The sequence below is a fragment of the Leucopleurus acutus genome, assembly GCF_964270905.1.
Source record: "Leucopleurus acutus genome assembly, chromosome: 19".
In the NCBI taxonomy this organism is placed as follows: domain Eukaryota; kingdom Metazoa; phylum Chordata; class Mammalia; order Artiodactyla; family Delphinidae; genus Leucopleurus; species Leucopleurus acutus.
The window spans coordinates 19,187,323-19,202,579 of NC_139161.1; the positions used below are offsets into that span (position 1 = coordinate 19,187,323).

General features: G+C 40.8%; 1 protein-coding gene across 2 annotated transcripts in view; it reads right to left on the bottom strand.

The window, feature by feature from the left end:
• The window catches only part of ATP6V0A1 (ATPase H+ transporting V0 subunit a1), a 54,053-nt gene that overhangs the window by 19,216 nt on the left and 19,580 nt on the right, over positions 1-15,257 (bottom strand). Inside the window, exons 6-15 of one of the 2 annotated variants that reach the window (XM_082860722.1) lie at positions 13,507-13,589; positions 12,841-12,967; positions 10,891-10,973; positions 10,182-10,275; positions 7,743-7,955; positions 5,163-5,313; positions 4,124-4,263; positions 3,146-3,303; positions 2,617-2,707; positions 439-557 (exon numbers count right to left, since the gene is read on the bottom strand). In XM_082860722.1, coding sequence (XP_082716848.1) covers positions 439-557; positions 2,617-2,707; positions 3,146-3,303; positions 4,124-4,263; positions 5,163-5,313; positions 7,743-7,955; positions 10,182-10,275; positions 10,891-10,973; positions 12,841-12,967; positions 13,507-13,589 — 1,259 coding nt within the window. Of the gene's footprint in view, positions 1-438; positions 558-2,616; positions 2,708-3,145; positions 3,304-4,123; positions 4,264-5,162; positions 5,314-7,742; positions 7,956-10,181; positions 10,276-10,890; positions 10,974-12,840; positions 12,968-13,506; positions 13,611-15,257 lie in introns of both variants that reach the window. The other variant, XM_082860721.1, reaches the window with a different exon arrangement.

Sequence of the window (15,257 nt, forward strand, 5' to 3'; positions counted from 1 at the left end):
TTGAAGAAGCAAAAGCCAGAAGAACTGGAGGCAACAGAAACAAGCAGGATTAACTATGACTACCAAACTTTTGGACCGTGAACAGCTCCAATACCACCCCTACCAATCTCTCATGAGGAAGAGATAGGAAAATCTAGTACATTCTGAGACCACAGTTCATAAGTTTATGTGAGTTACACATCAAGGGAAAAGAACATAACTCTCATTGTGATGAAAATTACACAAGGCTTTTTAAAAGATCTTGAGTATGACTGTACATTGTTAAGGGACTAATATTAAGTAAGCTTCATTCAAACAAATGAGATTTTTATAAAAGCATTTCTTTAACATAGAACAGTGTTCTGAGTTATTAATCCCTCCTTAGAGGTGTTATGATTTCTTTAGGCAAAAGCACTGTCTGAACTAAGTGCATTCTTATGATGAAACAGAGTGACTCACGTATGGTTGAAAAGGCTCAGGCTGACTCCAAACATCATGTGGATGATACCAAGGATAACAGACATCTTCATCTTAAAGGAGTTGAGGAAGGTCAGTTTATTGGTAGCAATGTTCCAAATCTGTCACAACCCAAGAAAACAAAAAGGCATTACAAAGAGTTCTCAAATATTCACCTATTCTAAAAAATAGTTGTGTTTTTTTTAAATTACGGAAAATGCTAAACATATACATAAGCAGCGAGAATAACATAACAAACTCCCATGTGCCTATGGCCCAGCTTCAACGATTATTTACTGACTCCTTGTCAATCGTGTTCATCATATCCCCAACCCACTCCCCACCTCCATATTATTTTGAGGCAAAGTCCAGATACTATGTCATTTTACCTGTAAATATTTCAGTATGGATCTCTAAAAGGTAAGAACTCATTTTTAAAACATGACCACAATACTGTTATCATACCCCAAAGCATTAACAATGTTTCTGTAATACCCTGGAATCATTAGAATTCAAATTTCCCCAATTGTATCCATACTTTTTAAAATAATTCATTTATTCAAAGTGGGGTCCAGACAAGGTCTATAACAATGATTGCTTGATAAAGCTTTTAAGTCTCTATAGGTTCTCCCTCCAGCTCTCCTTTTTTATTCATTACAAAAGATTTGTTGAAGAAATTGGGACGTTTATCTTGTAGATGCTCCCACAATCTGTATTTTGCTGACTGAAACCCAGTGGTGCTGTCCTTCCATCTATTTTTAAACATTAATTGCCTTATGCTTTGTCACCTAAGGCTTGGATGCCTGTAAAACTTTCTTGACAGTTCTGCCTCCACTTGGCCATAAGATTATGTTTCCTAAATCGTGACTCCGAGGCAGTCATTCCCTGTGCTAAAACCTCCCAGAACCCCTACTGTCATCTCTACGATAAAGTGCAAACTCTGTACCCTGATAAGCCAGATCTTCCACCATCTAGCCCAGCATCTTTTTTTCTGAACTGGCCTCCTCATGAAGAGCTCATCCTCGGTGACCTCTAACCTGACAACTTGTGGCTGGTTCTCTCTGCAGCCCCAGTCTTGCAACTCCAACTGCCTGATGGACTTTTATACCCGGGTGTCCCACAGGCACTTTAAACTCAGTATCTACCCTGTAAGCACCAAATGAGATGTCTGAAAAAAAAAACCTCTGTAACTACAGAACACTACCTAAATGTGAGATAATATTATTATTAGATTCCAGGTTACTTGAGGGCAGGAGCTGTGTGTTAGAATTACGCGTTTCCCCCAGCAGGCACTATGCCTTGCAGACAATAGGGATTCAGTAAACATCTGTTAAATGCACATATGAAATCTTATTAAATATCTCCAAGCCTTAGTTTCCTTATCTGTATAATACAGATAGCAGTACCTACCTGATAGAATTGTTTGGGCATAAATCAGACATGCTGAGGGCTCAGTACAGTCTCTGAGCTATAGTAAGCATTTCAGTACCTTTAATTTCTATTAACAATTAAAATAATTAACTTTGTTATCTCCCTACGTCTATGCTTTTGCACACACTTCTCTTCTGAAATATTTTTCAAAGGCCAGATTAATTCCCATTTTTTACAAGAAACTTAATCTTTCTGGTCCATAATGATCTGCTTTTCCTCTGGAATTTTGTAATCCTTACAATCTAACATTTAGGCTTAAATTCCACACACTCCCCTGCCCCCGCCCCCCCTGTTTAAGCACATAACACAAAAGACTTGATCACAATTTACTTGCCTAAGTATTTGAAAAAAAATAAAATTCTGGGATAAGTTTTTGTCTAAGTATGTAAAGATAAGAATGGAAATCTAAAATCCATAGAAAAGAGCTATTTTTCTTTGTTAAAACATCTGCTAAAAATAAAAACCAAACTAAGTTAAACAAAAATAAACTGGGAAGGAGTCTTGAAAATCAATCTTCCCAGAGTCAGTATTATTAGCCACCTCTAAAATAAGGAGTACAGGAAAAATTCCTTGGCTCCCCAAGGCATCTGGATCTCTTGCAGCTTTAAAGTGCTCTGGACAGATACACTGAATTTTCTAAAAATATGTTAACTAAAACCCAATAACTATTTATCTTCATTTTCATTCTCTCACTTCTGGGTTTCAGTTAAAACATTTGGTGTCAGACATATAGAAAAGAAGTGCTCTTACTGGATCGATGCCAAAAGGATATGGTCCACCGAAAACTCCATGGACAGCTGGGTTCAGCTGGAGGACAGGGTTTCCCCGAACCGTCTCTTCCCTACCATGTTAGGAGAAAAGCTGCATTTATTTTTTATTCAAGAGAGGGAAATTACTGGGGTCCAAAAACTGATCCCCAAAGAAACCATTGATACTATAGCTATTTTGTCTCTTCAATAGAAGAGGAGGGATTAGCATCAGAGAGTGAGAAGGGATCCGAAATAACAAAAAGAAAAATTAAACACACATACAAGACCAGATAGAGAAATTGGGGAATCCGCTTTTAACTTACAAAAAGAATCAATGTTCCTTAACAATGTTGAACAAATCACAAAGCACTTCCCAGGCTGCAGCATAAATAAGAGGAGACACTACATTCTTTTGGAATAGAGACAGTGTCAACCGCTTCCTAAAGAAGTGTTAGTTTACCACTTGTCTGGAAAACCAGAGCTGAACACGAAAGGAATAAGCTTTGACTTTCAGCTTCTTTGCAACTTACGTCCAATTGTATAAAGTAAACATTGGCCGCACACTCCAGGATGACCCGAAGATATTAAGAGACTTGGAAAAGCAATCATTGTAGATGAGGCCCGTGTAGATGGAGAACACACCCATCAGCAGAATAATGTACCGTCCGCTGAACACCGTGCTAAACATCTGGGAGCCAGGAGAAAGAGGTCAATAAAATGTACTCATTAGATGCAGCTAATGTCGTGACAGTGTTATTTATAATGTACTAGACGCTTCCTCTCACACCACTCTTACCCCATTCTGAGTCAGAGAGCTTGAAGTAAAGACCAAAATACAACGCTAACAAGAAATTTACTTTCACAGCATGTGACCTCTTTAGTGTTAAAATGAAAATAACTTCTCTATTCTCTAAATAGTCTCTATAACTTCTCTATAAATTCATGGATCAAAGATTTCCAGATAATTTTCATAATGAATGCTTGAGAAATTATAAAGTTTCAGACCGACATAGATGTAATTTAAACATTACCTCGTTCTTGAATTAACTAGTGGTCACCAGTGGGGAGAGGTAACGGGGGAGGGACACGATAGAGGTAGGGGATTAAGAGGTATAAACTATTATGTATACAATAAATAAGCTACAAGGATATATTGTACAGCACAGGAAATAGAGCCAATATTTTATAATAATTATAAGTGGAGTATAATCTATAAAGTTTTTGAATCACTATTTGTACACCTGAAACTAATATAATATTGCAAATCAACTATATCTCAATAAATAAAAAAATAAAAATATAATAAATACACTTCCATCAATCATGCTAGAGGAAAGACTGAATTATCCTTCTGTCTGTACAAAATTATTATAAATGTGTTGCCCTATGAAGAGACAATGATAGTAAGCAGCCAAAGATTATATGAGAAAAATATTAGAAATATGTCAAGAAAATAATAAAATTATCTTATGTTTCTGAGTTTCTATCAAAAACAAACAAAACATTACCTCATTCTCATTCTTCTGGGAGAGGATCCGGCTCTCCCTTAACACCATCCATACAGCAAAAAGGGTCATCAAAATGCCGTGGCCAAAGTCCCCAAACATCACAGCAAATAGGAAAGGGAAAGTGATGATGGTATATGGAGCTATAAAGAAACCAAAGAAGGAAAAAGACCAAGTACAGAAAACCGCAGCAATTCCGAGCATATCACATCCCTCTCCATCATCTAAGATCAATATAAGGTAACTTATTCCCAAGCTGTTGGTCAGAGGGACTCGCAGGGGTAACTTTCGCGGCAGGATCTGCACAGCCTCACAAAGCAGCTCTGGGGGCATCCCAGCTACTGCCCGCATTTTCAACAAAGAACCTCACGAGAAATCAAAGTTTTGTCTCTAGTGTGCACCAGTGTGGTTTGTTCTTTGATTCCTTTCTCTCACCCCTGGGACACTGCTCCTGGGGCAGGCCAGCTTTCCTCCCTTGTATAGTAACCAGCTGAAAAAAGCCACTGGGTGAGTGGGAGAAAGCCCAGAACCTGGAGCAAAGCAGGTCCTGCAGAAGGCGCCCACTGAAAATGAACTCTCAGACTCCGGATTTAATCACTAACTCTCTGAACAGAGGAGAAATCTGCCTTGTGCCTAAAATGGTCAACAATTGCTATATTTTCTCTGTCTAACCTGGAACAGGGAAGCTATTTTAAAATATCAATTACCTTGGAGAAAACTTTTTGCTTAAAGCAGTCCCAGCAAATGGTGTGCAAGAGAAAGCCAGGCGCTGTACAGCCGCGAGGGCAGAGAGGAATCCAATCCATGGAGCTCATTCCTACAAAACTCCTATAAGAGCGCCTCCCAAAGGGGTGCCACCCAGCGATAAACCTCACTCCCTGCATCCACACAGGCACCTCCTCACAGGAAATACACAACAGCTGAGGCCTTGACAACATCTTTAGTTTTAAGCCAATTGTGTTCAATTGCATTCAGAGTGAGGCACTGAAAGAAATAACAAAGAATAAAACCTCTAAGAGGGAAAAGATTCAAGCTTTTTTACCTGGATTTATCTCTCGGTAAGTTCCAATTCCATAAGCATCCACTATGTTCTGAAAGCCACATGTGAACTTGTTGGTTTTGTTATAGGTTGGGGGAGTCTGGTTTGTCTGCATCCTGTTCAGGATGGAGGGCACGGTGGAGCCACTGTGTTCCTGGGAAACATAAAGCACATATTTCAGAATCAGGTCACCCTCCTAATTGTGATGGTGGTTACACAGGCATATATATTTATCAAAACTCATCGAACAGTACACATAAAATATGTGTATTTTCTTTTATGTAAATTATATCTCAAGCCTTCCGGTCTTTGGGGAAACTGGAACTAGCTATAAAATTTACAATGAAAGATTTAAATGAAGTCTTAGGAAAACTATCCTCACCATGAAAAAAAAATAATTCTAAAATATGTAACCAAAGAAAATGTGGTACCTCCTCTGGAGACATCCTTATCTGCCTGTCTACAAGTGTCATTGTTCTCTTCTCCTTTTATGGAGGAAGCAAAGTTATTCTCTGACTTTCTTCCTTCGCCACCTACTCTTAACTCCCTAATCCTTGTAGTCTAGCAGAGCACACTTGGCCAAAGTGGCTGGCTCATCACCGGATCCAAAGGTCTTTTCTCTTATATGCAAGCCCCTGACGCTGGAGAGCTACCTCTTCTGCTTACCAACCATGCCTTTCCTGTCTCTTTGCTGGCTCTTCCTCCCCTGCCTGTAACACTGCAGGGCCCCCAACGTTCTACTATTAGCTCCTTATTTTCTCTCTTGGAGGTCTCACACCCTTCCAACCTCATGCAACCCGTCTCTTTCATGTTGCCCTTTCTTTTGAGAGCCTATCCCATTTTCTGCTTGAGATTTCCATGTGGATTTCTGTCCAACCCCTCAATGTGACTGAAACTGAACTTATCATCTTTCTCAGATCAATAAGTTTCTCTTGCTGAACTTTTACTTCCATCAATGAAACTATTATTCTACCAGCCACCCAGCTTTGATGCCTCAGAAACATTTTTAATTTTTTCTCCTTGTACTTCTCCTGCACATTGCAAAATACCAAATATACCAATTGATACCTCCTTCAGAGTGTCTCACAAATTCATCATTATTTGCTTTTTACTGCAGGGGTCATTATCACTTACTGCTCTGTGTTTACAATTACCTCCTAACTGAACCCCTACTTGTAGACTCTCTCTACTCCCCAATCCAACCCAGATGCTATCAATGGATTACTCATTTTATTCTATTTATTTATTTATTTGGCCACGCCTCGAGGCATGTGGGATATGGGATCTTAGTTTCCTGACCAGGAAGCAAACCCAGGCCCCCTGCTGTGGAAGCACAGAGTCCTAACCACTGTACCGCCAGGGAAGTCCCTGGATTACTCTTTTAAAACCGTTTTGATCATGTCCTTTCACTGCTAAATAACTTCCAATGTCTCTCCACTCCCTCTGGGATAAAATTTAAACCCACTAAGCTGGCATTAAAAACCCTTCATGGGACTTCCCTGGTGGCACAGTGGTTAAGAATCCGCCTGCCAATGCAGAGGACACAGGTTTGAGCCCTGGTCCGGGAAGATCCCACATGCCGCAGAGCAACTAAGCCTGTGTGCCACAACTACTGAGCCTGCGCTCTAGAGCCCGCGAGCCACAACTACTGAGCCCGTGTGCCACAAGTACTGAAGCCCACATGCCTAGAGCCCATGCTCTGCAATAAGAGAAGCCACTGCAATGAGAAGCCCGTGCACTGCAACAAAGAGTAGCCCCCGCTCGCCGCAACTAGAGAAAAGCCCGCACACCGCAACGAAGACTCGACAGAGCCAAAAAATAAATGAATAAATAAATTAATTAATTAACAAAGCAAAACAGGAAAAAACAACCCTTGACAATTAGGTTCCAGTCTCCCTGACCTAGGTTTGCCTCCTGCTCTTCAGCTCACCCATTACCATTCCTGTTCTGGCCCAACCACACATGGTCACACTGTATTTCCTGCCTTTGTCCATACTGTTTTCTTCTCATTGTTGCCAGTCGACATCTTACCAATTCTTCAAAGCCCTGAGTAAATGCCACCTTCTTGAAGCTTCTTCTGATCATCCTAGTTGGAAAAGCTAGTGCCTTCCTTCCCTCCACACACATAAACTACTCTTAGCACGGACTGTGTTGTATGCACATCAGCCTCTTCAAGTAAGTCATAGATACCTGAAGGCCTATTTTTTACATCTCTGTACCTCCTGGCTCCTAGATCAGTGCTTTGGATAGAGCAGTAGCTCTAATTAACTACTAAATGGAACTGCGAGGGTTATATTATGGAACTAGTCTAACGGACAGAGAGAGTGGATCAGGAAATTGATGTTCTGATTTTGAGCTACCCTGAAGGATCATGGGTATATGACCAAATCATTTAATCTTCTTTTCAACTGCAATTTCTACATTTGAAAAATAAGCATATACGAAATGTATTGTCCCACAAGATGAGTACATTAAAGAACTCTGAGACTAAAAATGCCATAAAAATGTAATTGGTTCATGTTACTATGGATGGGATCCTCTCTTCCTAGCTGTAGGCTGCACTGCTAGCTGTGGGGGACTCACCGTGCCCCTTCTGAGCGCAAACTGGATGGAGTCAAGGTCAGTGACAGGGCACCAGACCTCCGCAATCAGGCACTTCTGGGTCACGTCTATATTGCAGAGGTTCAAAGTGTGGTAAATGGCCTTCATCTTCCGCACTTTGATGAACCAGACACGGATGTTCTTAGCAGCTGCCTGCAGAACCCTCTGGCGGTGATCCTCCGTTTGATTCAGAACCTTTTGGGAGAGAAAGGAGCAGACAGGGATCCTTCTAACACCAGTCTTAGAATTCAGGATATGAAGGCAAAGAGGCACAGCTTTCTGAGAAGGGCAGGTGGGGATCTGGGCTTTTTCTTCCTCTGGCTAGAATTTTCTCTTTTTTTTGGCCAAATTATAAGAAATTAGAGTTCCAATGACTAACATTCATATTCATTTAGTTTCAAGCTGAAGAGAAACCTGAGGAAGTGGTTTTTAGCTTTTCTCTCTAAATTTAATCTGACCACAAAATCCACAGCAGAACAATGTAGGTCACTGGCTTTTATCTGGCTCACTAAAGCGCAATGACTTTCCATGTGGAGCCTGTAACTCAGAGTCAAAGAAGTCAGCATCACAGGCCCAGGAGCTGACCGAGTTGTCAAATCCCTACTTAAGCACAGCAAGCGGCAGCGCACCCTGAACATCAGCCAGCCTCAGGGACCGGGGGACAGAGGCGCCGCTGAACACCAGCATCTGCCTCTGCCAAGAGAGGCTGCCTGCCAGGAGGATGAGACACACGGCCTTTAGAGCGGATTTACACCGCCACATACCACGGGCAGCATGGAGCAGATAAGGCTTGATTCTTCTGTCAGGCTTCCTTTCCCCCCAAGAAGGCTGATCCTTTGGAAACCAGTACAGAGTTCCCTCAGAGGAATCACATTGCCAAGAATAGAGTGGGAGGAAGGGCCAGGAACACTTTACATTCTACTACCTTGTTCATCACCAAATAGTTAAGATTTCTATAGCAGAAGAGGGGCTAAGCCAAAATTGGGCAAGCACCCCACCATTCACACTTGTGCATGAGAATCTACCTTAAATCACGTTTGTTTGAAGAGGAAAAAACTATACATTAATCATTTTAGCTCAAGTCTCCATCATAGCTAGCTTTTCAAGTCAGTTTGGGAAAAAAGTCGTCACTGCTCCCTGAGAAACTGTCTTGGGCAGTAGAAAGTAACTTCCATGAGAGGTTTTTTTTTTAAAAAAAAAAAAGCCATGGCATGCTAGGGAAACTCTTGTATCACTTGAGAATAAAGGAACAAAGCTACTTTCTTTCGTGGTTGTTGACAATTTCACAATCACTATTTAAACTTCTGGAAAGATGCTAAATAAACTTGCAAGCAATGTTCTATTTGCTTTTCTCTTTCCCCACCAGCCCACGCCGACACATCTCACCCCTTGGTATTCAATCCCTTTTAAAATTTTACTTCACACAGTTTGGTGTTTTAAAAATCAGATTCTAGTCATTTATAACGACTATTGCACATGCTCTTCAAAATCTACCACAAGCCTACCTCATACGGAGGGGGTAGAACAGTCCTAGAACCCAGAATGTACTAGCATGGCTTATCACCCACCAGCAGTTCTAAAAAAACTCTTCCTTTGGTTAAACAGGTAAGTGTATCTGAAAGGAGCTGGCAACAGGTAAGTGTATCTGAAAGGAGCTGGCAACAGGTCAAGTCGGTACAGAGGGGGTTGGAGGGAAAGATGAGAAACGATGCTGAAATGGGAGTTACAACGCATCTCTGACCATTTGCCACTGCTGGAAAGAACTGCCTTTGGGATTAAGTATGTTTATTAACGTTTCAAGGGGGTAATCATCACATCCTTTCAATAGGGAACAAAGCTCCCACTGGGCACCCTTTTCCTTCCATGTGTGCATAAATCACGACTCCCTACTGAGAACCCCGTGACAACCACGGTGTGTGCAAACCACACACACTGCAATTTGGTAAATGTTTCTTCTTGGGTACAAGAGTTACACCAGGACTCACTGGCTAGACTCTGTGGTTCAGATTCAAGGTGACCAGAAGGATACACACCAAGCTGTTAAGAGTGGCTGCTCTGGAGACAGTGCGTGTGAGGCAGAATTGACTTGATGTGTACTTCTAGGTTATTTGATTTCTTTTCCTAACTAAGGACACTTCACTATAAAAATATCTCAGACTCATGAGGAGGGGGACTGAATACTCTAGGCAACAACGATTTCAGATGCATATCATCTGAAGATGATTCATGCCATTTTTAAGTCATTCCCCATGGGAGCTGGGGAAAAGTTTCAAGGAATGAATTAAAAATAGCAAAAAAAAAGAAATGTATCCTGGGCTGCTGCAGGTGCCTAATAAACTAACTGTTCGTGTTTCAAGGAAGAAGAATGGTGTTCTACTGTAGTATTTCACAAAAACAAATTCCCTCCAGGCCTCTGTGTACCATTTGGAGATCGTCAATCCTGGTATTAACCCCAGAAGCCATCTCCTTCCTCTCCTGTGGCGTCTCAGGACAGGGATAGATTGAGGCCCGGAACCTGGAATGTGCAGAAACAGCCTGAGAAACACTGAAATTCCTTAACGTAGCCAATTTAAGTAATCTCAGAAAGTAATGTTAACTTACTAGAAGGACCCAAACAGGATTCGTTCAGACTGATGCACTAATTAATAATAATTATTTATGAGAAGGAGCCTACAGATAGAGCAGCAACATTTGAACTGTTTTAACATTCTGTGTAGCTATTAAATTCCTTTAGATTAAAAAAAAAAAGAAATGGTGATACAAATTACATTATAAATTGCTGGAGAAAAATGGCATGGAAAAAAGATCTCATGGGCAGAATTTCAGAAGAGTTTAAGGGCACAGTGCCTATGGTACACTGCTAGGTATGAAGACCCACTGTCCCAGAACAATGTAGAATTTATAAATCATGAGTCCTAACTACTTTTTCTAAGAAAAGGAAATTGTGATTTTGATAGTCTAAAAAAATAAACTTAGGCCATTTCTCATTGTTTAAAATAACCTTAACATTATTAAAATACATATTCACCGTGTCAAGGTGGACGAACAGGCTTTGTGCTTCTCTATTCTCTAGGCTTAATAATAGTTAGGTGGCTTAGAGGCACCCTAGGGGGAGGCACCTTCCTCTTACCCTTCACAGATTTTCTTGACTCTGTTTTTCAGCTGATCGCCTTGGAAGAAAATGATGAACACAGACTTGTGCACGTAGTCTCCCTAGGCCCCAAACCAAAAACCAAGAATTCAGACTTATAATCCAGAAGAAAACTTCTTAAGTAACTTACTTTCTTGGTGACAGAGAAACAACTGGAATCTTTTAAGGGTATGGCAACTGTGCGTTTTAACCATTACCCTGAATCCATTTCTTAAGCTCCACTACAAGAACATTTGCCCTGTAATCTCTGATTCACAAAAATCTTTCTGTACTTGTTTTTCAACTCAACCAGGAGATTGACACGGATGCAAAGATGATTCTCTTCTTAGAACAATTTAGCCCTACTTACCAATTCAACTTTAAAGTGAACAAATCTTATATTGCCTAAATGACATAAGTACAGAGAAGAGGAAAGAGAAGGAAGCCATTCCTGCCTATTCCCATGCTTAGAAACTCCAGATAAAGGGGAATGAATAACTACAAGGGACTGAGTAGTTGGGAAGAATGCTGATGCAGAATCTCATGATTCATGTCCATTTACACCTTAGGGGGCAGGGAGGAAGGCAATCCATTCCAAATACCAAGTTTATACCTGAAGTATGAGGCAAAGGCTAGAAGGAAAGATCAGGAAAATAAGCTATAGTGGGTGTCAACCAGGATTGTCTCTGGTTGCCTGTATTTTCTCCTATTCCTATACAGCTTTTATTACAGGAAAACAAACAAAATTATAGAAGGATAAAGAGGGAAAAAGAGTGAAGGAGTGAAGAAAGTAAGGCTCAAGAGTTTGAAATTCCTAAGTTCTCTAGGAATAAACTGGAGCACATTCTTTGTGCAGCTGCTCTGCTGTAGATATCCAGACCCTCCCTTCCTCGATTTGTTGATAAAATAATGTTTCTGTTGCCCAGGAACTTGGCTGAATATTCCTGAGAACAGCTCCAAACTAGGTGTGATTGCTGACTACAATGTCTCTACAACCCAGGGACAGCCTTCAGTAAGACTGTAACACTGCTCCTCAGTGTAAGGAGACACTCACTGTAACCTAAGTGTCACCACACTCCTACTCGGTACCGAGGAGAAGATCCATTTACCAGGATCATTTCTAGTTGTATGACCCACCGACTCTGAGAAGCCTTATAATTCAACCTCTTTTCTTAGGTAGAAAAAAGAATACTAATTTAAGAAACCCAAAAGACACTTGAGAACATAAAAACCAACTCCAGGTTTCCAAATAATACTAATACCAAAATGAAATAAATTTTTTGCAGAACGTTTAATCTTCTTTGCTTGTCATCCCTGAAATTAGGACTCACCATTCTAAATGTAGGTTTATGCTAAGAACTCTGTCCCATTATGTCAAATGCCAAGATGCTAAGCTATTCCTACTTTCCAAAGCATTGGGTGGGGAAGATCATCCCATCTTGTACAATATAAATCTTTAAACTAAGTTCCTAAAACTCCCAACAAACAAGTAGACAAAAAACTTTACCAATTAAAGTTTCATCAGCTTATAAAGATCACAGTTTAGGAAATCTCTCCTCTTTTTACATATGGATGTTACCAGACTTGGAACTAGATGTCTTTCTTTAAGTTAATTTTCATAGAAAGTTAATTTTCTTTTGGTCCCAGATAAGTAACAGAAAACATATAAAGCTAAAGTTTAAAATAACTGGAAAAAACACACTTCTAATCAAAGTAATACCTACACTGGTAAAGCTTGAACATATATATGTATACGTCACATATACATTGTATGTACACATGTGATGGAGGTAAAGAGGAAAAGAGCAGTCCTTCAAATTCATAGATCAAAGCAGAGTAAACCTAAGGGCTCCTCCATGGGAGGGTCAGATTCAGGTGGCACCTGCTGAGTTACTGCTCTGAGCTCCCTTTACAAGACCTACTCCATGAGACGCAATTTCCTTGTCTTACAGTCACAGGATCCTCCAGGGGGTTCTCGATTTCAGCCTGCCGCAGGAACACATTCCCCCGGCACACCCGCCAAAGCATGCGCTCAAAAGTAGGGATGCGCTCCCGGTTAATCACACCAGCCACGAAGCTGTGGGGAGAAGAGCCAGATTGGGAACAATTCCACGCCACGGTATGGGAGGAAAGTGAAAGCAGGGGGCAAAGACGCCAAACAGGAGGATATGCATTGTTATGTCAAAAGGGCTGCCAGGGGCTTCCCTGGTGGCACAGTGGTTGAGAGTCCGCCTGCTGATGCAGGGGACGTGGGTTCGTACCCCAGTCCAGGAAGATCCCACATGCCGCGGAGCGGCTAGGCTCGTGAGCCATGGCCTCTGAGCCTGCGCGTCCGGAGCCTGTGCTCCGCAACGGGAGAGGCCACAACAGTGAGAGGCCCGCATACCGAAAAAAAAAAAAAAAAAGGGCTGCCAAAGTCTGATTCCTGGACTCAGCAGAGGGTTGATAGAACAACTCAGTAACCAAATGCAAAGCGACTTAGCAACACTTCGCAATGGGCTCAGAAGAGAGGGCATCCTGGAAGCAAGTGAATGCCCAGCAACACCGCTCTTTTGAAAAGCAAAAATGAACATGACCCCACTGAGTACAGGGGTACTGGGCTGAAGTGGTACATACCCAAGTCTTAAAGGCGTGCCTCTTCCCATCTCACTTGGCTCCAAGAGGGATGAGGATTCTTCCAACAGGTCTGGATCCGCCATCTGCTGATGATGCAATTCAGCCTGAATTCACAAATCAATTAATATCTAATGAAAATAGTTAGTGGCATGCAGGGAACGAGGAACCAGGAGATAAGTTCAGAAAATAAAGATGAAAAAAAAAAAAAAAAAAACACCAAAAGAGAAGACATACCTACAAAAAGAAGACAAAAAGAACAGGGGAAGAAAACAAAGGAAAGAAACAAGAGGTAAAGGAAGCAGAATTACCCCAGTAAAGCATCTGGGGAAATGGTTTTAGAAATAAGGAATAAAGGAAAAAACATTAAATGATGGTAACTCCTGTATAAATCTGTTACTTGGTGGAAACCATTTTTTCTCTTATGTTTCCCTGAATGAGCCATGAAAGTACCAAGAAATACCTTTGCATGTGGATAGAAGCTGAAGTGTTTCTTCCTTTTGAGCAAAAACAAGGTAACTCTGCAGAAACATTCAACACCAACTTTACAGGCAGTTACAAGCTAGAATTTTCTCTGGGTAAGAATGCAAAAGATGGAGACTCTCTTTCTAAGGAAGAAAGCAAGGCGTTGTCACCGTCTTGCACAGGAGAAAGATAGAAGGGGCATCTCCAGATTTCTAAGTTTTCCATGCTCTTAAAAATTCAGAACATGAGAACTTTCAGCATGACCACTATAAAAAATGCTCCAAACCATGGGATTTAAAGAGTATTTCTTTGTCCAAAAGGATAAGAAGCACAATAGCTGGGCAGGCATGAGCCTCCATTGCATCAATAAAGGGAAGGAAAAGTGAAAACATATTTGAATGTCCTAGTTTCTGACCAGGAATCTAGGAATATTAAAAAGTTCATGTACGCTTTACAGTTTAAGGATTCTTGAGAACATAGCTTAAGCCAACAATCTAAATCAAGCGAAGTGAAGAAAAAGTAAGAGCTAATAAGCCAATACAGAGCATGTGGACTAGTTTGATTGTTTAGATTTAAAATGATTTCCACCATGACAGTTTATACAATAAAATGAAGCAGGAGCAGGAGCTTCTCCGATGTAGGTCTACATTTCCTAGTCTCTCTCTTCATAATACATCTTACCACCTTTCCTCTCATCAGGAAGGAGAAGCTACCCTAAAAAATGAAGGCCAACTGACTTCTCCACTGACTGACCTCCCCAACTTCAATATCCATGCACTACGTGTTTGACCAAAGACTAGAAGTAAGCCAGAATAATCTTCCTTTTCAAAAGCAAAACTAAACAAAAAATCAGGAGAATTTTTCTCTATCATTTTCACTCTAAATTTCAATTTGATTCTATTTCTGTCAACCCCACTATCAAAAAATGCCACGTGGGAACCCCTCTTGATAAAGTCATAGGACCATAAATGTAAAGTCAAAGGGTGGTGGGTGGGGAACTGAGTATAAACCAGATGATAAGTCTGAAAGTCTAAACAAGTGAAAGCAATTGTTTGGGAAGTAAATTCTAGAAGCAGGATCTACTCTCAACAACCAAAAGAAAAAAAAAAAAGGAAGGATAGGCACTGGGTACACCAGAAGTGCAGAGAAATACTGTCATGAGATTTAGAAAACTTTAAGATGAGATAATGGGGGCACAGGTTACCACTTGCCCTCAAGTGGAAGCTTAGGGGGCTGTTTTTGTTTCTACTTAAAATCAGATCAGCTGACTGCAAGCCACAGGCAACTTG